At 51.3% G+C, this 23,860-nt stretch overlaps 11 protein-coding genes across 11 annotated transcripts; 5 read left to right on the top strand and 6 right to left on the bottom strand.

Annotated features, from left to right (window-relative positions):
- Nucleotides 1-2,430: 2,430 nt before the first annotated feature.
- M436DRAFT_46133 (uncharacterized protein) lies at nt 2,431-3,636 on the bottom strand (the record flags this gene model as incomplete). Its single annotated transcript, XM_013571989.1, has 2 exons — nt 2,431-3,211; nt 3,305-3,636. The coding sequence occupies 2 exons, from the start codon at nt 3,634-3,636 to the stop codon at nt 2,431-2,433; spliced, it is 1,113 nt and encodes a 370-aa protein (XP_013427443.1).
- A 195-nt stretch (nt 3,637-3,831) lies between these two features.
- On the top strand, nt 3,832-5,642 carry M436DRAFT_72679 (uncharacterized protein; the record flags this gene model as incomplete). Its single annotated transcript, XM_013572246.1, has 4 exons — nt 3,832-3,888; nt 3,939-4,178; nt 4,215-4,535; nt 4,587-5,642. The coding sequence occupies 4 exons, from the start codon at nt 3,832-3,834 to the stop codon at nt 5,640-5,642; spliced, it is 1,674 nt and encodes a 557-aa protein (XP_013427700.1).
- Nucleotides 5,643-5,718: 76 nt separating this feature from the next.
- M436DRAFT_81746 (uncharacterized protein) lies at nt 5,719-6,237 on the bottom strand (the record flags this gene model as incomplete). The annotated part of the gene is made up of 1 exon (XM_013572315.1): nt 5,719-6,237. One exon carries the CDS (start codon nt 6,235-6,237, stop codon nt 5,719-5,721), a length of 519 nt encoding a protein of 172 aa, XP_013427769.1.
- Nucleotides 6,238-6,603: 366 nt separating this feature from the next.
- M436DRAFT_46259 (NAD(P)-binding protein) lies at nt 6,604-7,488 on the bottom strand (the record flags this gene model as incomplete). The annotated part of the gene is made up of 1 exon (XM_013572015.1): nt 6,604-7,488. One exon carries the CDS (start codon nt 7,486-7,488, stop codon nt 6,604-6,606), a length of 885 nt encoding a protein of 294 aa, XP_013427469.1.
- Nucleotides 7,489-8,545: 1,057 nt separating this feature from the next.
- Nucleotides 8,546-9,480, top strand: M436DRAFT_72676 (uncharacterized protein; the record flags this gene model as incomplete). The annotated part of the gene is made up of 3 exons (XM_013572245.1): nt 8,546-8,819; nt 8,875-9,299; nt 9,349-9,480. 3 exons carry the CDS (start codon nt 8,546-8,548, stop codon nt 9,478-9,480), a joined length of 831 nt encoding a protein of 276 aa, XP_013427699.1.
- A 597-nt stretch (nt 9,481-10,077) lies between these two features.
- M436DRAFT_72675 (NAD(P)-binding protein) lies at nt 10,078-11,088 on the top strand (the record flags this gene model as incomplete). The annotated part of the gene is made up of 3 exons (XM_013572244.1): nt 10,078-10,159; nt 10,209-10,841; nt 10,895-11,088. The coding sequence occupies 3 exons, from the start codon at nt 10,078-10,080 to the stop codon at nt 11,086-11,088; spliced, it is 909 nt and encodes a 302-aa protein (XP_013427698.1).
- Nucleotides 11,089-12,020: 932 nt separating this feature from the next.
- M436DRAFT_72674 (uncharacterized protein) lies at nt 12,021-12,700 on the top strand (the record flags this gene model as incomplete). The annotated part of the gene is made up of 3 exons (XM_013572243.1): nt 12,021-12,346; nt 12,400-12,552; nt 12,610-12,700. 3 exons carry the CDS (start codon nt 12,021-12,023, stop codon nt 12,698-12,700), a joined length of 570 nt encoding a protein of 189 aa, XP_013427697.1.
- Nucleotides 12,701-13,270: 570 nt separating this feature from the next.
- On the top strand, nt 13,271-14,248 carry M436DRAFT_46542 (RNA-binding domain-containing protein; the record flags this gene model as incomplete). Its single annotated transcript, XM_013572075.1, has 5 exons — nt 13,271-13,353; nt 13,446-13,502; nt 13,558-13,657; nt 13,716-14,034; nt 14,187-14,248. The coding sequence occupies 5 exons, from the start codon at nt 13,271-13,273 to the stop codon at nt 14,246-14,248; spliced, it is 621 nt and encodes a 206-aa protein (XP_013427529.1).
- A 1,727-nt stretch (nt 14,249-15,975) lies between these two features.
- On the bottom strand, nt 15,976-17,616 carry M436DRAFT_45934 (bicyclomycin resistance protein; the record flags this gene model as incomplete). Its single annotated transcript, XM_013571945.1, has 1 exon — nt 15,976-17,616. The coding sequence occupies one exon, from the start codon at nt 17,614-17,616 to the stop codon at nt 15,976-15,978; it is 1,641 nt and encodes a 546-aa protein (XP_013427399.1).
- Nucleotides 17,617-18,546: 930 nt separating this feature from the next.
- M436DRAFT_63667 (uncharacterized protein) lies at nt 18,547-19,521 on the bottom strand (the record flags this gene model as incomplete). The annotated part of the gene is made up of 2 exons (XM_013572181.1): nt 18,547-18,948; nt 19,030-19,521. The coding sequence occupies 2 exons, from the start codon at nt 19,519-19,521 to the stop codon at nt 18,547-18,549; spliced, it is 894 nt and encodes a 297-aa protein (XP_013427635.1).
- A 1,725-nt stretch (nt 19,522-21,246) lies between these two features.
- Nucleotides 21,247-23,516, bottom strand: M436DRAFT_72671 (uncharacterized protein; the record flags this gene model as incomplete). Its single annotated transcript, XM_013572242.1, has 2 exons — nt 21,247-21,273; nt 21,648-23,516. The coding sequence occupies 2 exons, from the start codon at nt 23,514-23,516 to the stop codon at nt 21,247-21,249; spliced, it is 1,896 nt and encodes a 631-aa protein (XP_013427696.1).
- Nucleotides 23,517-23,860: the final 344 nt, after the last annotated feature.

Here is a 23,860-nt window from a genome sequence, read left to right as displayed (position 1 = left end):
CACTCAAGGCTCTCCTCGTCGCTCACCTCGCAAATCTCAATCACAGCCTCAACCTGAGCAAACTAACGGTGCAACTCAAGAAGACCCAGCCTCGCAAAACGACACTTCAGACACTTCGTCAGTCAGACGCGGATCCGCCTACACCGAGGATAGCATCCCTGCCTCGCGCTTCGAGATCTTCCCACCTATCCCCGGACAAATCACAAAGCGCAAGCCCGGTCGTCCCATGGGCAGTCGCACACGCTCTAAACTCACACCCTCCGTCAACAGACGCGCCGATAGCATCGAAGAGAACACACCCCCACCTCAGACCGCGTCCCGCATCCGACCCAGTACCGCCCGCCGCGCCCGCAGCAAACTCGACGAGATGGAAGTCGCACCCTCCCCCGACGAAGACGAGATCCAACGACAAATATCCTCTGAGCACGAACGCGCAGCACTGGAAGACGTCGTTGCTAAGAACAACGGTGCGGCATTCACGCGACCCAAGTTTATGGGTAAACTCAGTGTGCCTGAACATGCTGTTGAAGACGACGAGGAGGAAGACGAAGATGCGGAAGGCGAGGATGTGGATATGGAAGTTGGAGTGGGCAATGGGTATGATGGTGTTGGGGGACGCGATGCTTTGCCTAGACAAGAACCCGATGACGAATATGTCGGGGATGGAAATGGAGGTGGAGAGGACGAAGATGAGGATGTCGATGCTGAGGGGGATAGTGATGATGAGATGGTTGATGGGTGATCCTGAGTATCACTTCTGCCCAGCCCTAAAACTGGCGTTTTTGAGTATTGGTTTCTTGTTCTCTTTTCGGGGGGAGATTTGCTTTTCGAAGGCGTTTTGATACGACGATACCATGGGAGCATTGTTTCTTGTATTGATCAGCTTCTTGCTTCTGTTTCTGCTTTTCTTCTACTCCCTGAGGGCACAGCAGAATACACTTTTTGTACTTTTATGCCTGCGCTCTGAACCAGGAATGAGATTACTCCTTCACTCCCAAGATCGCATTCGTGTCGGGTTGTATCTACTCGTCTGTCTTGTATATCGATTGACTCCAAATACTTGGATTGAAGATGAACAAAAGTCAACTTTGCGACAGAGCGACCCTGACTAGGTTGGTTTTTTCTTTTCTTTTGCATCATGCTCCATCTGGCCCTGTGGGCTTTGCAGAAGTGACAGTCAAGCTACTCAGCTATGTACATCACCGACACATTAATCAAAGTGCTTCAATGTGTTAAAAGAGTCGACTTTGCCAAGTGGAGAGAGGCAGAGATAAGAATACATAATTAGTGAGCTAGAAAGCTCTCGTTATCCACTCCAGACTACTGCAGCTCGGAAAGCTTACTACTCATTCGCAACTTGACTCACTCGATCATCGCCTGGTATAGAGTCCCCGCGCGCCGGCAGAATAGGCATCATCGAGTGGTCGAAATCAACATCAGCTCCATTCAGAGGTATCACACGTCTGATCTTGACATCTGGTCTTCCTTCCGCACTGCGCCTTGAAATGTAAATATCAGGCCGTGGACCCTCGATCGTTTCAGACGTTTAACTACGATTCAAGGGTATTGTTGGTCAAAATAATGCGAGCATTATGGATCCATAATTTTAGCAGTGTATCTCATTCTTAGATCTGAACCACATATATCCGCAGCAAGTGCGAATCTTTGGGTGAGTGTCGCCTAAGAGAGCTGGCTGGATCGAAGTCTAGGTGCGTGCATAGAGTGGATCATCATACGATACAAAGTAGCGATGATCAGCTCGCAGTATGACTGTCGCGATGGACCGGGGTGCACTCCAGTGCTCAAGGACCCGAGAAGCGCTTGAAAAGGTGCATGAAGAATGGTCTCGTCGAGATTCGAATCCACGAACCACGTGGCCGAGAACTTTATATCGGTGTTCCAAACTCCTCTATCACCAGCACCATCATTTGCTAAAACGTGTAATAACCCTATCGGACGGAATGTCAAAAGATAAGGGCCGTCCAGGAGCAAAAAACTGGAAATACAGGAAAATCCTCCCCTAGTTGCCTTCATACAACGTGTTTGGTTCGCGTATTGCTGAACGTGGCAATGGTTCGGTATTTTATTTGGAGCTTCCCGACCACTAGACCAAAGGCGTCCCTTTGGTGACCAAACGGTGCCCGAGTTGCCGCTGAGAGGGTCCCAACTTTAGTTGAATATATATGTTGGCTGCAAAATAGAGAGTTGGGTCCGCCGACGCTTCTGAGCTCGCCTTGCGCCCATGATACTGTCTCTTGCTGTCGTCTGGTTCTTCCAACGTCGCTGGCGAAGCACGAAAGGTCGAAGAATGCTCGAATCGAGTTGATCCAGATCATGGTGAAGTCGCCAGGGTCTGTCGGTGCATACACTCGAACAGCCATATTCTGGTGTCGTAGTTGCAACAGTGGAACTTTCCGTCGGAGGACAGACTTACTTCTGCTGTTCTTGCAGCGGTTCCTGCTTTCCATCGTGTCTCTGGTAAAGATGGATTTGATAGCGCATGTTTTCGAGGTCAATAGGATATCTCAGGTCCTCATCAGGTAACCTGAACCATCTCGACTCGTCAGACAACAGCTTGTTCCACTGTGCGGGAGTACCTTTCGCTGCATCCTTCTTTGGCGAGATCAACGTGTGGTCGAGTAACCACTGCATGGGATACTTCTGCGAGGCACCGTTGAGTGTGACGGTAGAATAGCTTCCAGGGCTGTCGACGACGAGCAGAAGTGATCCAGGGCGCATCGAAGCTGTCAATGCATACAAGAGTCTTTGGGTCTTTGCTACTGAAGTGCTGTAGAGCTCGTTCAGAGTGAACATGATGGTGACGATATCGCTGTTGGCAAGCAAATCTTTGACTCCAGCAGCGTCAGTATCCAAAAGATCTTGCTGCTTGAAGCGGACGTTGAAGACCTCGGAGGGCAAGACGGCGTTATTGGCGGCCTTTGCAGCTGCGGAAGCGTATTTTGATAGGAAGGGAGGAGTGATAACACCTTGGTGGAGATCCTGCATGACTGTGTCCCAATTGGCGACATCGACACCAAAGATATCGAGTTTGGAGATGTTAGGTTGAGGCTTGTCTTCGGATGAAGACTTGTCGTCTCTCAAATGCTTGTACCAACCAGCGAGACCGACAACCTCAGCGCCTGCTCCACCGCCTAGGCAAAGAATGTTCAGAGGTTTTGAAGAGTCTGAAGTTGAGTCCAGGTTCAGTTTGCTGTCGAGTTGCTCGGACAGCTCTGAGACATGCTTACTTGGCTCTTCAGTGCCGGTTGACTTTTGACCAAGTAGCTCGGCAATTTCAGAAGACAAGTCAGAGAATATCTGGGCATAACCCAATGCTCTGCTAGGGCTCCATCTCGCGGCATATGCTTGGAGATATTCATCCTTACCAAAAGCGGTAGCAAAGTCACGGTTGAAGAGATGACCCTTGACTTCCTGCAAGATATCTTCAATCTCGGCAGGCGAGCCCTTGTTGCAGGCATCGCGGAAAACGTTCAGCAGAGACTGCTGGACAGAAGATGGGATAGCATTGTCTTGTTGGTAGGCCTTCTCAGTGGGGAGAGGAATAGGACCTTTGTTCTGCTTGGTCGCTCTCTGGCGCTTTTGCAGCGGCTGCCAGGATGATTTGTCTCTGGGCATGTCGGTGTATGGTGAACAATTGGTGTTGATAGACGGAGATAGAGATTTAGTGAGCAGAAGCTGCAAGAGATGCGGACGAGGCAAGTGCAGCCGAGGCGCGTCATCCGGAGCTACAGTTGCAACAAGCATCACCCCTGGAACATTACAGCTTGCTGTCAATACACACGGATCTCACTTTCTTCCTAGTAGTACAACATGGCCGACGTGGACGACAAGGAAAAGGCTGAAAAGCTTGCCGCCGCAAAGAAGCGTGTACGTGGAGTTGATCAGTGGAAAGTGTCATGAGCTAAACACATACACAGTTCGAGGAGTTGAAGAAGAAGCAGAAAGGCAAGAAGGGCGGCAAGAAGAAGGCCGACAAGGCCGATACTACAGAAGAGAAGGGCGATGCGACCACGGATACACCTGCAGATGGCGACGCAGCAGAAGCCGACGTCGATGCCCCTACCCACGAGAAGACGACCAACGATACACCACCAGTCGCAGACGCCTCAGACGATACAGCAGAAGAGAAGACAGAAGAGGCAACCGAAGATGCAGCAGTAGATGAAGCTTCTGCGGAACGACCAGCACACGAGCGTAAGCCATCCCAGTCCGAGCAGTCCCGCCAACGATCCGCCTCATTCAGACAAAACTCTGGTCTCACCTCCCCGAGCCTGTCGAAATCGCCTGCTCTGCCATCCATCAGTGCCGAGGATGAAGTCCAGGACATCTACCGCAAGCAAGCATCACGAATCGAAGAGCTGGAGAAGGAGAACAAGACGCTTCAGGACGCGCAATCAAAACTGCAAAAGGTCCAGGATGAGCTCGAGCAGTTGAGAGAAAGCAGCGGTGATGTTGCTGAGCTCAAGTCTAAGGCTGCACTGGCTGACAAGCGACACGACGAAATTGAGAAGCTGGTATGAAGCCTCGAAACAGGACACGATCGCATCAAGACTAACAATCTATAGACGTCCGAGTTGACATCGGTACAGAGACAACTTTCTCAGGCGCAACAGCAAGTAGCCGATAAGCGACGCAAATCCAATGCAAGTCCATCACGCGAAATTCAGGCACAACTAGCATCCAAGACATCGACCATCGAGTCGCTAGAGCTGGAATTGTCCAACCTCCGAAACCAATACAACATGTCGCAGTCCTCCGTCTCAGCTCACGAGGCTACAATCAAGGAGCTGGAGCATCGCGCAACCACAGCCGAGCAAGTCGCCGAAACAGCACAGAAGGAGATTGAGACATTGAAAGAGACAATCAACAAGCCAGTTGAGAAGAAAGAGAATGATGCGGAAGACCCAGCTGCCCTACAAGCAAAGATTACAACTCTGGAATCCGATCTACGCACCGCCCAATCATCCGCAGACACAGCAACGAGCCGCGCCACCTCCCTCGAACAGAAAATTGAGACCCTCACGAAGCTCCACAAGGACCAAACCAACACCCACGACTCCCAAATCAAGGACTTGACTTCCAAGCTCGCGTCACTCAAAACGTCCCAAACGCCTGCTGCAAACGATACAGACTCCATCGCCGACGATGCCAACGACCTCGAGCGCGAGCAGCTACACCAACGCATTCGCGACCTCGAAGCCGAAACCACTGATCTCCGCCGTGGCGTATGGCGCGATCAAAGAGCAGCTCTCCAACCAGACATCAACGATGCCTCGCCAGGCTACGAAGACGTAGACTTGAGTAACCCCTACGCGGCCCCGTCATCTTCACATCGCCCGCAAGCCCGCACAGGCAGCAGTTTCCAGGATGTACTTCAAAGCGGTATCAGTGCTTTTACTGGCGGTCAGAGGAAGCAATCGTTGGGTTTGCTGAGTGAAGAGGACTTTGATGAGGATTCGTTCCGTGTGGCGCAAGAGGAAGAGGGTAAGAAGAGGATTGAACGAATTAGAGAGGTTAAGCGTGGTTTGGAGGATTGGAGGGGATGGCGTGTTGATCTTGTGGACTTGAGGGCTGGAGGTTTGGGTGGAGGTGCGGCTACTGGCCCCATGTTTGAAGTCTGATCTTGTCGATATTAGAACCCTCAGCAGCAGTTGATTCGTTGTGAGATTTTTCATTCCGCCTCTTGTTTCCTTTTGCTCAATGCCCATGCTCTCGTTTTCTCTTCCTTGCTCTTGCCTCTTCTTTTGCATCTCTGTCCCTCCTTACTGCCTCGCCATTCTTGTCCAACCCTAGGATATCACCCATCTCCTTCGCTTTGCCGTGTCCTCTCTTGACACTAAACTTGACTTTGGGTCTCCTGCCCCCTCGAAATCTCAACCCGAAGACCACAACGAAACTCGGAATTCGAGGATCTCCACATACAATCTCGAGTTTGAGAATCGAGGGTTGACAGTCTTGGTGCCAGGGCTGGTGGGTAGAGGGTTTGATTGTTGATGGGGACGAAGAGGAAGAAGAAGATGACGAGGGAGGTGAAGAAGATGAGGTCGGTGAAGTGGGAGAGAGATTCAAAGGCGAAGGAGGATTGTTGGGTGGATCGGGTTGAGGATGCGGGTAAGGATGTTTTGCTTTCTGAGCCGTGTCCAGCGGTGGTGGTTTCTGCTTCTTTTTGAAATGTGTAGGCTTTGCCTTTGGGTAAGGCAGGAAGTAGGATGGCATCGTTGGTATAATCTGGAGCGTTGGAAGCAAAGGAATGGGTAATATGTGCGGATGTCATATAAGAGGTGAAAGTTCGTTGCCTGCGGTGTCAGTCATCTGGAGTGCTCTCCTGACCTTTTCGATAGTGTTCATGCGGTTTGCCGGGTGTGTGTCGTTATCTGCTGATGCAGTGTCTTGGATCTGTAGGTACATTGATGGCTGTTCTGTCACGTGGTATGGCCATGCAGAGGATTGAGTGTGAAAGCAGGCGTAAGCACCATCTATCAACGATCGAAGACTTGCAAGTAAGTATAATGAAGTTGTCTGTATTGATCTCTCCTATTCTACTTCAGGTAAATGGGCTTACCTATCCAAGTCATCTTCCCCTTAGAATGACTTCGCGACTAGATCCTCGAGTTCTGATGACGACAGGCCCTTGACACCCAGCAACTCATTATCATTCTTCTCATCCCACAGATTGCCATACCCCTCCTTGAAAATCGAAATCTTGATAAAGCTCACCATAGCAAGACCAATGTTTCCACCGTCCTTCTTCAATTCTGCATAAGCATTCTTCTCCACCTCTGCCAAGTCCACTTGTTCGGTTTCGGCCTTAAACTCAGGCTTGACCTTTCCCGCAATCTTGAGGACTTGGTTTTGGCTGAGAGCAGCAGTTTGCACGTAGACACCACGGTTTTTGGTTTCCTCGGGGTGCTTGAGGACGCCGGCGACGGCTCTGCCAATGTCGGTGAGCAGAGTGAATGAGTGAACACTATCGCCGTTGTCGTTGATGTCGGTCTTGCCCTTGAGATTAGCGAGCCAGCCAAGATTGAGACCCCAGTCCAAGAATAATCCGGTGATCAAGAATGTGTAGCTGATTTGATCCTGCTTGGAGCGCAGATATTCTTGCGTCTTGACCTTACCGGCAAACACAGGCAGAGCGCGAACTTTCTCGTTGCCGATGGTGTTGCTGCCGAATTCTGAAGGGATAAATCTTTGGACACCGGCAGCGATGGCGGCATCGATGAGGGCGGGTTGCTGGTCGTGTTTGGGTATGGTCGAGATGAAAGCTTCTTGACCGCGCAGAGCAGAGACGACGGAGTCTTGAGACGAGTAGTCGACCTTAATGACTTTGACTGCTGAGGGCAGAGCAGATGTGTTGCCGGAGCTTGAGAGGACGGTGACTTCGAAGCCTTGGTTTACGAGCTCGTTGACAATAGAAGGACCGAGATTGCCAGTGGCACCTGCGATGGCTACTTTTCTGAATGCCATGATGGATATGTTTAGAAGAATGCGTGGAGTGGTGAGTGTTCCGATGGTGAGGGTCTTTTGAGAATGATGTGAATGGAAGAGACGAGACCAACCTGAGGAAGCTTTATGTCATCTACTTATCCGTCATGACGAGGAAGCACGCCAGAAGATGCCATTTCAGACGGATGAATCAGCATCTGCGGTATGCTGAGCCAAAGCAAGCCCTACCGTCGTGTCTTGTGTAAGCAACAAAGCAGAAGGACTAAATTGCTACCAAGCTGCGCGGCGTTGTTCCGCTGCACTTGGTCAGCTTCGTGATGCAAATGCTTTGGTGGAGTGGCGCAATCCCATAGACGGCCAATCATAACTTGCACGCTGGTGCTCTAGGCTTCTCAGCAATATCATGCCGAACGATAACTGATAATCATGACTTCGGATGGATTAACAGGCCGACGCAGACGTCTCTGCGAGAGGAGACGCAGACTGATTTGCGGCTTTGTCAGCCATCCACGAGACTTGGCATTCGATCACAGCATCATGAGAGCTTGTCTTTCTTGACGACGGTCATTACCCACCAGCATGCACGAGTGTCATGGCCGGGTGTCCGAAGTGGAAAGCTCGTTGACTTGTTCAACTGCTGCTTGGTCTCGTCGATGATTGCATCGTGATATGGCCGGGTCCCGGCTCCGGTTCCCAAGCTCGAACTCGACTTCGCGCAACATGCGGTAGCCTGTCTCGAGTCATTGTATCTGTCGCGTACCAGACTCGCATAACAGCACCCCTCCTAATTTCGACCGCTACCGTTATCATGTCTGCTTTGGCTATACGACTACGATCCCATCTTCTTCTTTTTCTTAATAGGTGACACTCTCCAGACGCCGAAGTTGGCGAGCTGCTTAGACGATCCTCTTGGGAACCCCACTTGGTAAGGGCTTCCACTTGAAACCGCCGTGACCTTGGTGGGTTGAGAAACAAGCCTCGGCAGGGCTCAAATGAATATTTCAAGAATCGTACATCTACCTCTAGAGAGTAGGTCCCCTTCTCGCTGACCTTCTCGCTGTCGCTTTCTGCACCTAGCATGTCCCTACTCAACATCTTTGGCCGCCGCAATGAGGCCTCGCCAACATACAACCCTGTATCGGATGACGAGGACAAATCTCTATATGAGCCAACACAAGCTACTAAAGCCGAGCTGGAAAGCCTCAAGCAAGCGAATACGAATCTGAAGCGTGTACTGGCCGTCGTTGCCGCCTTTTTCCTGGCCTTCCTCGCCATCATAGCGGTCAAAAGTTGGGAGTCGCACAAGGACAGCCTTCTGTTCCCACGCATTCTCGGTTCGCCTGTACCGCCCAGTCAGCAATATCCATATACTAGACATGACTGCTCACCGCTGACAACCACCACCAGTGCCCATGAATGTCCAAACCTTCGAGCGCAATCCTCTGTACGCCAACCGTCCAAGCTCTGAAACCGACGCAGCGTGGAACGCTCTCCTCCCCGAAGGACGCGGTTTTGTCTACGTGTCCGACTCACAAAGATACTCCCTACCACCCGGCGAGCAGACCTTCTACGGCGAGATATACTCTGTATCTTTGTTCCATCAATTGCACTGTCTGGGCCAGCTGCGAAAATACTACTGGTTGTTGGTCGATGGAGTAATGAGCAACAGCACAAGTCTAAGACCTGTTGTGGAAGGTTTACTCGGACCTTCTGGCGAACACGTATCGCATTGTTTCGATTACCTGCGGCAGACGCTGCAATGTGCGGGCGACATGGCTTTGGAATGGCCGAGGAAAGAGGAAGATGGGAGTAGGTTTGCTGTGGATGGTTGGGTGAGTTGTGCATATCTTGGTCTTGGAACATTACTAATTGTAGACATAGGGTATTCCTCACGAGTGCAGGAGTTGGGACCACATTGTCGATTACATGAAGGGATCGTATTTCAACCTTTCGAGCAACAACGATATCGCGCCTGACCACCCCATGCATAAAGATGGCATGGCGAGGGTATAAGGAAGGAAGGCAATCGTAAATAGGGCAGTACAGTAAATCAACAATATTGAACACTGCACAGATCAAACAACAAGTGATCACCGTGGGTAGGACTTGAACCTACGACTTCCCGATCCTTAAACAAGGACATTAAGGCAAAGCGAACGAAAAGCGAAACGAAAGTAGTAAATCAGACGTGCTCACTACTATACATAAAGACTATTGTAACTCAACTAATATGTTGAGGTTTAAAAAAAAAAGATGCTTTAGTAACTACCTAGATCTTAGAAAGCCTCCTACTGATCGAGAACCTCTTTATTTGACCTCAAGCTTGATTGATTACTTATGATGCTAATAGATAGCTACATACTAGAAGTCTGACATTACTTAGCATTTCATGGATAAGTTCAGGGCTGTCAATGGTTTACATATCATGACCCAGATATGACGTTCGGTAATCGTGATATATGGGCCCGAGCTACCGAGCTTCCTCTTGTGTCATGTCTTCTCCCCCCACCTTCCCGCCAAACACGACAAGGTAATCTTCGATCGTGAACTTGTGCTCAATTGACATCTCTCCATACTACTCTCCGAACCATTCCATATCTCACAGCAACCATGGACACCTCCAAGCCAATCAATCCCTCAGACCTCTTCTCGGCCAAGGGTCTCACTGTTGTCATCACAGGCGGAGGTAGTGGTGAGTACCCGCGTCTACGTCTTTGAAACTCTCAAATAACATCCCACAGGCATTGGCCTCGCCTTTGCCACCAGTCTGGCAGGGTCTGGAGCCGAAAAGGTGTACCTCCTCGGACGGAGGAAGCAGAATCTCGAAGATGCTGCCAAATCCATCAACCCCGACATCGTCAGACCCGTTCAATGCGACGTTAGCATCCCATCATCGATCGACGCTGCAGTCAAGCAAATCGAGAAGGAATCATCACACATTGACGTCCTGATCAACAATGCCGGAGTACTCGGCCCAGACCACAAGGGCATCGACAAAGCACAGAGCATCCAAGAGTTGCAGGAGATCATGAAAAGAGATTGGTCAGGCTGGGACACTTCGTTCCAAACAAATACCGCCGCCATCGTCAGTGTCAGCGCTGCCTTCTTGCACCTCCTTGATGAGGGCAACAAGAAGAGAGGCTGGGCTACAGGCAGACAAGAAGTGCAGCAAAGGGTTGAAGGCGCAAACTACGATGCAAACGATCCAAGAACAAGTCAGATCATCACCGTCGCCAGTATTGCTTCTTTCAACCGCTTCGTCACTGCTGGTTTAGCATACTCGGCGACCAAGGCCGGTGCTGCTATGTTGGGCAAGTCATTGGCCACTCTGCTTGCACCCTTTGGCATCAGAAGTAATGTTATTGCCCCAGGAAGTGAGTGTAGATCTGTTAGTTAACATTTTGCACGAGATACTGACTTTACATAGGATTCCCTTCAGACATGACTGCTGGAGACACAGGTTCATTCCCTATCACTCAGATTCCTGCGAGCAGATCTGGCTCGTACGAGGACATGGCCAGTATGATCTTGTTCCTCGTCGGCAAGTCCGGAGCCTACCACAACGGCAATGTTCAAGTTATTGACGGTGGTCGCCTGAGCATGATGCCCTCAACATACTAATTGTCCACACATTCTTGCTAGTGCGATAGACCATGAGGTATATACATCCACGATACATTGAAAGTATTTGCTTCATACCTGATGTATTTGCTGATTCAAAATGCTGCCTGAATTTGATCGAGTTGATGGTGCCCAAAGCCAAGGAGCGGTCTACCCAGCGACCTCAACTCGAACTTTTAGTGAGAAACCAGACAAAAAGATACACTTAGGCATCAAGGCGGTGAAAGCATGCATGCACGCCCGAAAGTATGGAGCCATGGTACTGGACTCTACTTGGCTGCCCGACGCTGGCGATTGACGAATCAGCGTGATCGTCTCGGACGGGGGACGGGCTGCGTTCCCTCGAGAAGTTGGGTACGACACGTCCGGACGAGTCGAACACCATGCCTTGACAGATGTCAAGGGTGTACTTTTAGCTTCGCACGACATGCACGTCGTCTACGGATCTACTGGATACGCTTTCGTTGCCTGATGCCACGTCTGCCCAAAAGGATCAATCTACCGTTGCTGCGGCAGCTCTGGGTTGCGAGACCACGAGGCACTGCATGGCAACCACGACTTTTCAAGGATTCATTCATGCGAGTATTCGTATGGCTTGAGTTATTGGAAGAAAGGCTATGTTCGGCTTAGCCGAAGTGAGTACAAAGCCAAGGGGTGATATAGAAGAGACGGCATCCTCGCCTATCTCGCATCCATTGGCACTCAGCTGACTGTTGGGTGACGCGGGAAGTAAGTTTCGAGGTATTGAGATGGTGAGGTGAAAGAGAGTCGTAGCGAAGGAATTTCGTGAGATAGATGAGGGGAGGGGTATGGAGGGGGGATGAGAGGAAAATGGGAGGAGGATAAGTAAGTGCAATGCTACGCTCGTCTCAATCATTTTCTCTCTCGCGCTCTTCTCCATCTCATACCCAAAAAGCACTCGCTTAAGATTCATGCCTTCTGCAACATATTCCTACGCTGTCCAGCCTGCTGCTCCTTGGGCTGTCTCGACAAAGACATCTGCATATACAGCTGCATCTCAACCCTACCAACCTTCTCCTGTCTACGGTCAGCTATACCAGCCTCCACCCTCGCGGTCAGAGAGTATCAGCACAGGGGGCAGTTCGTACTCTATCCCGAGCAGGGCTCAATCTGTAAGCTCGTACTCGGGCAGTGAGAGCAGCAGACCGGTCGATGCTATCAGCTACATGGGAGAACGGCTGAACAGAGTGATGGACCCAACACCACTAGATCGTAGTCTTGCAATCCAAGCCCAGAGGTGAGACACTTTCTCGACTCTCGAATCATACAATTTACTGACACTGTGATCAGATCAGGCGAACTCAATGCCAAAACCCGGGAATTGCAGGCTCTACAGGCATTGGCACAATCTCGACTCAAGTCGGCTAGAAGGAACTTTGCCGATGGCGTCCAGGCTGCTAGAGATGTTCAGAGAGACCTTGAGTGGACGCAAGAAAGAGTTGGGTAAGTAGGAGATTGTTCACCATGATTGACGATGAGGAAGTACTGATGGGAGACCAGCGTATTGAACCAAAAGGTGGCTCAGAGATGGCCGGACCAGTACACGACAGCGAGCTCAAGGTTCCCTCGTCTCCCTCTCGAAGATTGTTAAATTCGCAAACCTACAGGACGATGTTGGATGGTGTCAAGCAGAAGGATGTTTGGGTATTCAGTTGCAGAAGACTGTATTCAGACAGGTCTCATTCAAGTCAGTGTGGTAGTTTGCACAATGACGAGCTCAGGCTACAGCTTGTGAAGGCGCAAACAACAAGTGAAAGACAAGCAAACCATAGCATCGAGTTGACCGCAAACGGACGTGTGAATGTAATTGCGACTTCGCTCGTCCGATTGTCAACTCAATCTCTATCATTCCAGCAATATGGAAGACGTTACAATGGCATCCTCAGACGATCGGTCTGCACGACTTTACAGATGGAGGGAGAAGAAGGAGCAGGAAGATCTCCAAACGTACGGCAAGCATGGCAAGGTAAGTTCCGTGCCAAGAGACAAAAGATGGCAAGCTCCCTCAGGCACCAAGTTGCAAGGGCCCAGCCACATCCACCTCTCCATCGTCATTTGACACAAGTTTATCGACTTTCCTCCTGTCCCATCGCATCTGTTCGATATTGACAGGCCCGCTGCCCAGTACACCCCGAAGATCAACTACCACCCGCACTCCAACATGTCGCGCTCCTCGACCACTCTCTACGTTTCTGGCTTTGGTCCTGCCACTCGCGCTCGCGATCTTGCCTATGAGTTCGAACGGTACGTGTTCCATTACGCGGCATGCCCGCATTGCGCCGTGATGCGCGTGCTGTAAAGCTGTATGTCAGGGAACCCGATGCTGACTTTTCCAGTTACGGACGCCTTGTGCGCTGCGACATTCCCGCTCCCAGAACCTCTTCCAGCAGACTGTAAGTCTTTCTCACACCGGTCCAGCCTTGCCAGCATGTCGCTGATCATATGCAGTTTCGCCTTTGTCGAGTACGAGAGCCGCCGTGATGCCGATGACGCCTACCACGAGATGCACAACCGCCGCATCAGCCGCAACGAGGAATTGAAGATCGAGGTACGCGCCTTCCCAACACGCTTTCCAACCACGACAAAAGACTGACAGCTCCCGACAGTGGGCCAGAACCCCTCCCTCTGCTTCTTGGCGCTTCGATGCCGGTCGTCCTCCTCGCGGTGAGCGCGGAGACCGTGGCGATCGCGGTGATCGCGGTGACCGTGGCGACCGCCGTGACCGTTCTCCTCGTCGCCGCTCCACCAGCCCTGCACCCCGTTCCCGCCGTGGCGACAACTCTCCTCGCAAGGAAGACCGCCGCGACCGCGACTACGACCGCCGCGACCGCACCCGCAGCCCCGAGGACCGCGAGCGCGAGAGAGACCGTGATGTCAGAGACCGCGATGACGACCGCGAGCGTGAGACCAAGCGCGACGACGACCGTGAACGTGAGGAACGTCCTCGCGAAGATCGTGAGGACCGTGACAGAGAGGAGCGCGAAGAGCGCGAAGAACGCGAGCCCAATGGTGAAGAGCCCAAGGGTGAGATATGACTGACTCTGCCACGCCATGCAATTGCTAATGTGGTGCCACAGAACCCGCCGTCGAGTCCCCTCCTGCTGCCGCAGCCCACGACGACCTTGACACTGCCGAGTAGTTATCCTGCGCTCAAGCCCAATCCTACCCCACTAACCCCGTCGCTGCTAGTGTGAACTATGCCCATTGGGATAGTGACAGATACGGTGTTGCCGTCAGTCATCGTCCCTGGCCAGCGTAATTCACTCCCCCCTATCCTACAGTGCAGCAACCTCGTCGCCTCCTACAGGGTTCCTTTTCATGGGTAAAATGCGCGAGGTTATACTGTTTGACGCCCCCTTCTACGTTTTTGTTTTCAGTTGCTGTTGGGTGTGCTTTTCAGGCGGGCGTTTTTACTCGGAATTGATCACAAAATAGCAGCAGTGCGATTCGACCACTTCGTACGAGGCGAGCCATTACACGAGCAACCCGATCCCTTCGATATCGTATTCAATCAATTACCAACCTTTCGACGTCCTCCTCCTCCTCCCTCCCGACGCCATTGATCCACGAGATCAAGCGATACGCAAATGCGATCCGATCCCCTACCCCCTCGTCGTCTCGTCCTCGACCCACAACATGCATTTTATCCCCGCCGTCGTTTTTCGTCCTTCGTCACCTCACCATCACCGTCTTCGAGTCCCTTTCGCAACCGATCCACACCTTATCCGATGCTTCGACATTCATGCGCATTCAGCTTTTCTCAGAGGTAGCCGTATCGTTGTCGTAGATGTTTGTTCTGTTGGGTGACATTGGCGTGCGTCTAAACCCTTCAGCTGTGGCTGTAAGTCTTGTGATCGTCTCAGTGAGGAGAAGCATAGTCAGCCACTTGCTCTAACAAGGAAGTGTTGCGTTTAGTCTCTTGATACTGTAACATGCACTGGGAAGCTCAAGCTCCTAGATATGTTTCCTACTTGTCCACTATTTGTTCTTTGGCCTGCCTCAGCTCAGCTCATTTCGAGCCTGTCATATCCTTGAGCCGCTGACCATACATATTCTTCACTATCGTGTCGTGTGATATGCAAGGCTCGATTCACTAGTGTGCACCCAATGCTCACAGGCACCTCGGTAAGTGAAGACGATGCAGAGTCAGGGTTGAAGGATCTTGAAAGAGAACGACATCATCATCAAACTCCATATCCCCAAAGACTCTTGTTATGTATATCATACATGGCCACCCTCAACCCATCAAGCAAAGACCAAGGACAAGAAGTGGCAGGATAAACCCCTTTTCTCCTCCTCCAAGTACCATAAAACCCTCACGCCAGCCTCTGAATTGAACCATGGACCTTTGGAGCGAGATAAACCACGCAAAAGGTCACGACCAAGCACTATCCACTGGGCTAGCCACACGTCTCCTTCGTAAACTAGGGAGGGCAACCAGGGGTGGAACTGTGATTGGTCCTGACGAAGAGAAGAAGACTGATTCAAGTGGTATATTTGTCACCGCGAAGGTGATTGCGGACAATCAGCGAACTATGCATGGAGACAGTAAGATCCGTTGTTGCATTGTGTCAAGCCTAAGATACGTTGTCGTGCTGGAGTAGCTTGTAACGCGTAGAAACTGCTGTTTCCACCCGCCACGGGTTTGGACTCGTCGCAGTGCTTCCATAATCCAATCACGTTCTACCGAGAAGAGCGTCGAGCTTCAAGGAAAGCATCCATAAGTTGACGTCTCTCATTGAACATTATATACGGTTGTAGAAACTCCTTTGGGTTTCTCGTCAGGTACCAATAGATATTCAATATCAGTGCGATGTCATACCGTTCATTTCACATAAACATATACCAAGCATGAGAGAGTTGGGTTCAACTGCCAGGCGCATAACGACTCCACCCTCTGATAGTCTTGCCCTTCAGATAAAACACAATCGGCACCGGCACCATCATCAAACAAACAAATCCCAACACGGAGCACGCCCACGGGCTCCCCAACCCCTCAAACATGGGCCCTGCGAATAGCGGAAACGACGATGCCACAGTACTCCTCACCACCAGATGTATCGACATTGCCGAATTGCTGTTGCTCAAATACGTATCGACCAAATACACAATGCCCGCAATGAAGATGAGCAAGAGACCGAGGCCGACAAAGTAGGCTGCGATGACGGCCGAGACCCACGAGGTGGATTGGGACCAGCCTAGCCAGAAGAGGGCGACGGGGAGGATAAAGGCGCCGAGGATCATGGGTGGGAGACGCGCTTCTGGGGGTGCAGAGTTTGTGCGAAGCCATAGCTTCTTGTAGCTTGTCAGTGTGAAGATGGAGAAGATGAGACATGCGCTGACTATGCCGAGGGTTACGGAAATAAAGGGAAGATAGGCTGCTTCAGGACTCCATCCCCTGTTGCGGAAGGAGAAAGGTATAGCCTGGTAGGACAGATACAGCGTTCCGTATACGATGGTGAGGTATATGGTGACGAGAACAAGGATGGGTTCCTGTACAAACATTCTCACTGGCTTGGTGGCGTATTTTTGCACGAGGGTCCTAAACCCAATGGGCGTTTCTTCGAATTTGGCATGCAGCTTCTGGTTTCCGGTTTTGGAGCGAAGGCGTTTGGCCTTGCGGGTGAGCAGCACTGGTTCAAAGGTTTCGCGTATGATGAGCAGGCCGAGGGAACCCACTATGCCAACGAAGATGAGGGTAAGCCACGCTGTCCACCTCCAGTTGAGGTGATTAGTTGCGTATACGCCAATGATTGGGGCAAACGTGGAGCCCAGGTTAATGCACATGGATGATGCTGCCAGACCCACACCTCGGTGGATTGGAGGCCATATATCGACAAACATACCGCTCACGACGGCCATGATGGCGCTTCCGAAGAGGCCTTCGAGGAAGCGACACACAAGGATGGTTTGAACGTTCTGAGCAACGGCTTCTGATATCTGGAAGAGTCCCGTGCCAAAGAGACCTATCCAAAGTGGTATAGTGCGCCCAAGCACCTCACTCAAAGGTCCAAAGATCAAAGGTCCACAGGCAAATCCAAGGATGTGCAAAGTGATAGCCAAGTTCATCACTTCATGCGAAACACCATATATCTGGGCAGTAACCCTGGTAGCGGGACCAAAAATACTCGAAGAGATTGAGACGGCAACGATGAAGCAACTGGCGACCGCGGAAAAACAGACTTTACGCCACATGGGCCAATTCATGGGTTTCGTTGGATCATCATCGCCGTCCCAGAGCACGAGAGTGGGATCTGTTTCGAAGCCGTCGTGCTTGTGGCATGGTTCTCCTTCCTCGTCTGTGAGGCCTTGTTTGCAGAGGGAACATTCTGGATGCGGTGGTTTCCGCGATGCGGTGCGTTTGAGTGTGATGCCATTGTCGTCTGAGCCGGACGAACAGATGTCGTGTTCGAAAGATTCTTTGCTGAGATGTGGTGCTTCGACCTCTTCGGTGGTGTACTGTCCGAGAGGCCATTTGTGTTCTTGCTTTTCGATATCTGGATCCATGCCGAGAATTTATTGTTCAAAGAAAGGCGGATGATGGTGGACCAGTCGCTTTTGGTGCCTCATTGGTTAGTGGTGTACAATTTCTAGATGTCGATGAGATGACCGCGTTATAGAGGGGAGCAAATCATCGCAAGAAGAAGTGAAAAGCAAGACGAAAGACAAACTGCGAGATCGCTCATTTCCCAGCCAAGTCGATTGTTATCCGAAGACAAGACTCGGAGTGACCTTTACCGAGATCTTCCTTCGAACGGTTCTTCATCGCGGCACTGATCATCACTCTTCGAGTTGTCGTGACTCGTGAACCCTATACTCTGCCGTCAAGCGGAGCACGACAGTGCGATCTCAAAAAGGATCGCTATTGGACCTTTCTTGTTCAGGTGTGCGGAGTGTCGGAAGCCAAACACTCGTATGGTTGGACGGCACTGATTTGCGGTAAGAGGCGTTGTTGCCTCGAGACGAGGCTGACAGCCCTGGGGGCGAGATGCGGAGGCGATCGTCGGAAGCGCGTTTCCGAGAAGCAACCTTGACGTCGTTTGCTTGACAGCTCTTTCCCTGTCCTTCTTTCTCATGTGCCAACCCTCGACGTGTATTCAGTCTCTCTCACATTGACAAAGAGCGTTATTCCAAGCTATGTCGATGCACGACGGGTTCCAGATCAGAGTTTCTTCCGGAAAAAGCCTGTCAATGTCATGTATCTCAATGAATACTGTCATGTTTCGCAAGACGGCCGTGCATTGAATTGGCTATGTATTCTGCATTTCGTAGCATGCAGACATGGTGTCGCTGACCCAACCAACTTCATTCTCTTACATATCATCAGCATCGTATATGTCTCTCACGCCAGAAAAAGTATCATGTCCGCCAAAGAAACGCGATTACACCGGACTGCATTTGTACAGAGTGTGTCATCTTGTCTCTCTATGCTCTTCACTACTTTTGACGCTCCAGCTCTTCTCGAAGGGACTCCACCTGCTTTTCTAGCTGCTTCTGCTGGCATCCCAGCTCCTCCAACACTTGCTTTCTACTGCGCTCCTGTTCTTCTGTCAGAAATTCGATCAGCTCTGGTTCCATCAGCTCCTTCCCCTCAGCGAATGACTTCATAACCCGGTTGTTGAAATACCGACGAACAACATCCAGGTCAGTTCGGGCGTAGTTCATCCTCTGCTCTTGAGGCATCCCGGACAGTAGGCGCTTACGGAGCACGAAGTGCTCCCATCTGGACAACTGACCGATCATTTGAGCAGAACGTCTGTTGATCTCCCTTTGTTCGTCCAGGGAGAAGTTGTAGCGGTTACGGAGAACTCGCTTGTCGGTGGCCATTTCTTTCATAATCTAGATTCCTTCTCCTGAAAGCTTCAGATCGTGCGAAACTAATAAGGAACGTATCTCGTCCGGGACCCGAGCCAAGCTGACATCAAATCCTTCTTCCTCAACCTTCTCCAAAGTTCGTCTGCACTCGTGGAAAAACGCAACTCGGAGGCATTGTAGCTCTTCGTTCAGAAAGTCTTGTCCAACGCCCATGTTATCCCACAAACATCTGATATCGCTCTTCACACCATCGATCCAAGCTGCATCGTCGATAGCCCGGTGTTCGTCGCTGCGTTCGCCCGGTGTTCGTTGCTTGCCGCCCCTGAGACGAGCAGCGGGGTCTGTCACCCAATAGTCCATACGCTCGGCAAGCTTTCTGATGTAGCTGCGGTCGTTGGCGTAGTCGTCGAGGGGGTGGGGAGGTCGCCTCGGGTTCTTCTCGACAAGGGTAGTTTTGATGTTGGGGATCACGTCGTAGTCCTGTTCATCCGGATCGTCGTTGTCGATAAGAGTGTATTCGCGGTTGAGTCTGGCATCTTTGTGCGGACTCCAGCTGTCGGCCATGGTAGGATCGACCTTGGGCTTGTTCTGAGACATGGTTGGGCGTGATGGGACCCGAGTGTCGTCGTCGGTGGTCGCTGGTTGCGTTCTCGTATTGTGCCCGGCCAGAATCAGGGGTAGAGGTGTGAAGTGAGGTCTCGCAGAGGTGAGTAAGCTGGATTCAGGTGTGCTGCTCGGTGTGTGTTCATCATCGTTCGGTCTCGGCGCTGCAGTGAAGAGGTTGCCGGATAGGAGCCTACGGAGCATCCTCTCGATTGACTAGTATCGAGGACCGCCCTCTCGCGTATGATTCTTTCTCCTGGAAGTGTATGAGGGGATTATGTTTGTGCGTATACCAACGAAGAGCCTCCTGCACGCCTGTGATGTTGTTGGAAAGTGTTGGGATGTATTTTCAGTCATCGGTCTACTTCCAGCAGCGTCCACACTCCCGAACCCACATCTTGATTCCCCTTGCTACCCTTCTAGTACAGTCAAGGCTTTCTTCTGTTTGTAGAATTGCACAGTTCTGTGGACAAGTGCATCAGCATCCGCTGAGATCGTCATTTTTAGGTGTTCTCCTTGGATACACCTTGAATCAGAAGTATATTGTGCATTTCTATCGCTCTCGCCTCCTCCCCATGACCATTGAGATGCGTTACTTTCATAGGCTCTCTTTAGACACAGCTCCAGTCTGGAGAACACTCTGTATATCCATAGCTTCCGAAAACTTTGTTATATCCGCTGAGACCATACCTCTCACAACATCTCCTTGGATCTGACTGAAATTCAGAGAGGACTGTGTATTTCTACAGCCCAATAACGCTTGCTCTCATCCACTGGGATCATCCATTTCACCAGTTCACCTTGGATACAACGTCAGTATGCCACCTCACTGTGCATTTCCATAGCTCACAACTCTTTCTCGTATTCGCTGAGACTCTCTATGCCGCCAACTCTCATTGGGAACATTTCTGCATCTCAAGATGACTGTGCATTGTAATAGCTGATACACCACACTTAGATCCCAATGAGAGTTGTCTTTCACATAGGCTCTCCTGGGATTGCATCTTTGATACAAATACATCTGTGCATCTTGATAGCTAGTACATACCTCTTTTATCCGAAGAAAGCTTTGACGATATCCGATTTCTCTGGGCGTATACTCAACTTCAAACTGTTCTATACAGACATGTAGCAGTCACGCAGGTGGAGAGACACGCGCAACGTCTTAGGGGCAAGAGGCAAGGCACAATCAAAACTTATCATGAAGAGAAAGAGAAAATTTGTAATTCATCTTCACCATATGAGATGGTGGACTCCCGACCTTGTATAGAATTGAGAAACCTAGAACCCCCAGAGAGAAAACCATGCAAAGGAAATTGAATGAAGAAAAACAACTCCCAAACCCGCCTTGCCTTATGCGTTCCCACACCCCCAAATGCATCCCATCCAGAAAACATCAGAACACATACCCGCTGCATTTGCGCCTCCAATTTTTTTTGTTTTTTGATCGTTAGTTGCCAAGTTGAGAGACAAAATCCTCCAATGCTACAGACATTAGAGTTCTTATCCACCAACTTGACCAAAAAGGAAAGGAAAGAGAACAAGGAAAAGATATGGAAGACATCCGTTGAAAAGCAGCATTTTTCGCCATCACACCCCTGCCGTGCACCGCTGTTCTATGCATATGTGTAGTTGCTGCGTTCCTCAGGTCTCTGGTCTCGTTGCTTCGTCAGAGTAATGATAAGGAAATAAAACAGTACTGAAAGTAAGAAAAAGGAATCAGAGAGTTGACAGTAAAAGAATAAGCTCCCAGAATGACAAGAAGAAGACCAACGTCAGAGGGCTGAGTACACTGATGGTTGGTCACCCTATTGAAGAGGGAAGAAAGCACAGATTAGAAGAAATCATATGGAGTGGAAGTTCAATGATCTCTTTCATCAAATTCGTTCGTCGTAGTCGTGGTCAAATGTTGTGTCGCAGATCCGCAGGCTAGTCTAGTCGATCGTGCCTGCATGGAATATCGAGAAAGCCTGCCCCGGAACATGAGTAAGATGGTGTCATGGGTCATGTTGAGATCCTGGGGACATTTGACGGTTGCGCTCCTCGAATGGATCTTCAGCTAATCCGGCATCACGTGGCGTGAAGCGGCGTGGGAAGGTGTTGAAACGATTATTCGAAACGCCACCAGAGAATGGAGAGCCGAGTCTGGGAGGTTGTGCAAGCTTTGGTAGGTCCAATCTGTCCGAAGCTTCGCCCATCTTGTGATTGACACTCGACAAAGCCTGCGGGAACAGTTGAGGGAAATTGTTGTTGGGGTTCCGAGCCATACCGTTGACGGCGCTTAAGCTGAAACCACGGTTGCGCATTGGGTTGTCAGACGCTGTCGGAGGTGCAGTGAACACATCCTCCAAAGATGGCTGCTGAGAAACCGATTGATCGTCAACACCGAATCTGCGCTTCAAGGACTTGACACTTGGCATCGGACCGTCGAGTGGGAACGGAGAACGCAGAGAAGGCGCAGCGTCTGTCAAGCGGTTGTTGTTGGTGTTCAGGAAGGCACGTCCGAGAGACTGTGTCTTGCTCATGTTCTCTAGGAAGTTTTGACGCGATTCTTCGCTGTCATCGAACGGTGAGGCTAATATGCTGCCACGATTGAAAGAGTTCGACTGCATGCCAGACGAAGAGCCCAGGCCTAGACCGAGCTGCAAGGACTGACTCTTCTGATGAGCAGCACGTGCTCCAGAGCGACCGATGCGAGCGTACCAGTCTGAGCCGCGACGCTGCTGGGGCGCCATTGGAGGCTGATGAGTGCGCTTGTGAAGCTGGGCGAGCGGACCATCTGGTTGCATGGAAGGAGCAGTTGCCTCAGCTAGCGAAACATTCATACTGCGACTAGAGAAGGACGAAGGCTCAGGAGTAGGGGCCTGAGCGACGGGAGCAGGTGGCTGGTTGGGGCTGCTGCTGGCACTGACACTGCTCGAAGATTCGAAGGGAGAAGGACTACGAGTGCGGAGAAGTCTCATGTAATGAGCAGAAAGAGATGGCTTGCGCTTGCACAAGTCGCGTAGAAGACGACGCGTAGCACCCTCCGAACGCGGCCACTTAAGTGCGACGGGGTTGTGCGAATACGCAGCAGTAGGGGTGGACTGATCCATAGCATCGGATGAGCTGATGGGATCAGACGAGTCTGCACACTGGATGGAAATGCGGGGGATGCCATGAGGGGCACACGACAGACGGTTTGCCTTCCAGGTTGCCTTTGCCTCTCGAGCAACACGATGACAGACGCCCAGAGGTGGTGAGGTGCCAGGTAGCATCTTGAATGGAGTGACCCTCGGGTCCTGAACGTAGGTCATGTATGTGAACCAGAGGTGGTCTTCCATCTCGGGTGTGAAGTGATGCTGGCGGGTCGTCTTGACACGCTTGGCAGTGGGGAATCCACTGGATGGGGTGACTGATTCTGGTGCTCCAGATTTGCGTTCGAAGAAGGCGAATGGATCGCCAATGTCGCTTTCGGGGCTAGTGCAGCTGCCAGCCTCGAATGAGGATTTTGAGTCAAAGCTGCTTCCATGGGATGTCGCAGAAGAGTCGGAGAAGGTTGAGAGAGCTGAAGAAGGTCGCTCGATAAGGTCGTGAAGGTGCATGGGATGGAACATTGACCATTCCGTGGCATCCGTAGTTTCAATGCTGTAAGATGTCACTTGCGATGCGGGAGTCTTTGGTGGTGATGAGAGGCGTAGGTGTCCAGCACGCGGCGCGAGATATCCTGGAGTCGACATGAAGTAGGTGGAAGCGTGGTGAGCCGGCTCATCTGCTTCGGTCATCTCGATACTGGGCAGGATTGGGGCCTCGTCCATTGCACCAGTCTGCTGGTCGCGTGGGCGACGGCGCAGCTTGAACGTCTGCTTGGGCGGCGCAGGGGCTTCGAGATCGAACGAGTCTACAGCAGTCGAAGGTCTGGCAGGCGTTTGTGGTATTTCTGGGTCGTTGTGGGAGAACTTGAAGTCGCGTGGGAGCGTGACGGAGGCGCTCGGCTTGTGCAAAGCCATGGCGTCTGATTGCGCGTAGCCAAACAACAAACGAAAACAGTCGGAGTTGATGCGCGATAGCAACGAGGGGTTCGAGCGAGCGTCAGGGGCAGCGGGAGTGCTGTGGTTGTTTGACGTCCAAGGCTGCCAACGTTGGAGATGCGGCAGCGGTCGCGAATGTGGGCCGGATGCGCGTGCGGAAACAACAACAAAGCGGGAGTGGACGCGATTTGAGGCTTGTCGGGTCAATCGGCCATCTATTTGTCGGATCGGGGCGATGACAGCGATGCGCAAACGGTAGTCGTCGCTGAAGAGAAGTAAAGTTGTTGGCGAAGAGCGAGTTTGTTTCGAGAGCGAGTGACGAG

This window comes from Aureobasidium namibiae (genome assembly GCF_000721765.1).
Source record: "Aureobasidium namibiae CBS 147.97 unplaced genomic scaffold scaffold_8, whole genome shotgun sequence".
NCBI classification, from domain to species: Eukaryota; Fungi; Ascomycota; class Dothideomycetes; order Dothideales; family Saccotheciaceae; genus Aureobasidium; species Aureobasidium namibiae.
Note: the sequence above shows the minus strand (reverse complement) of the source record. Positions and strands in the feature narration are given on the sequence as shown.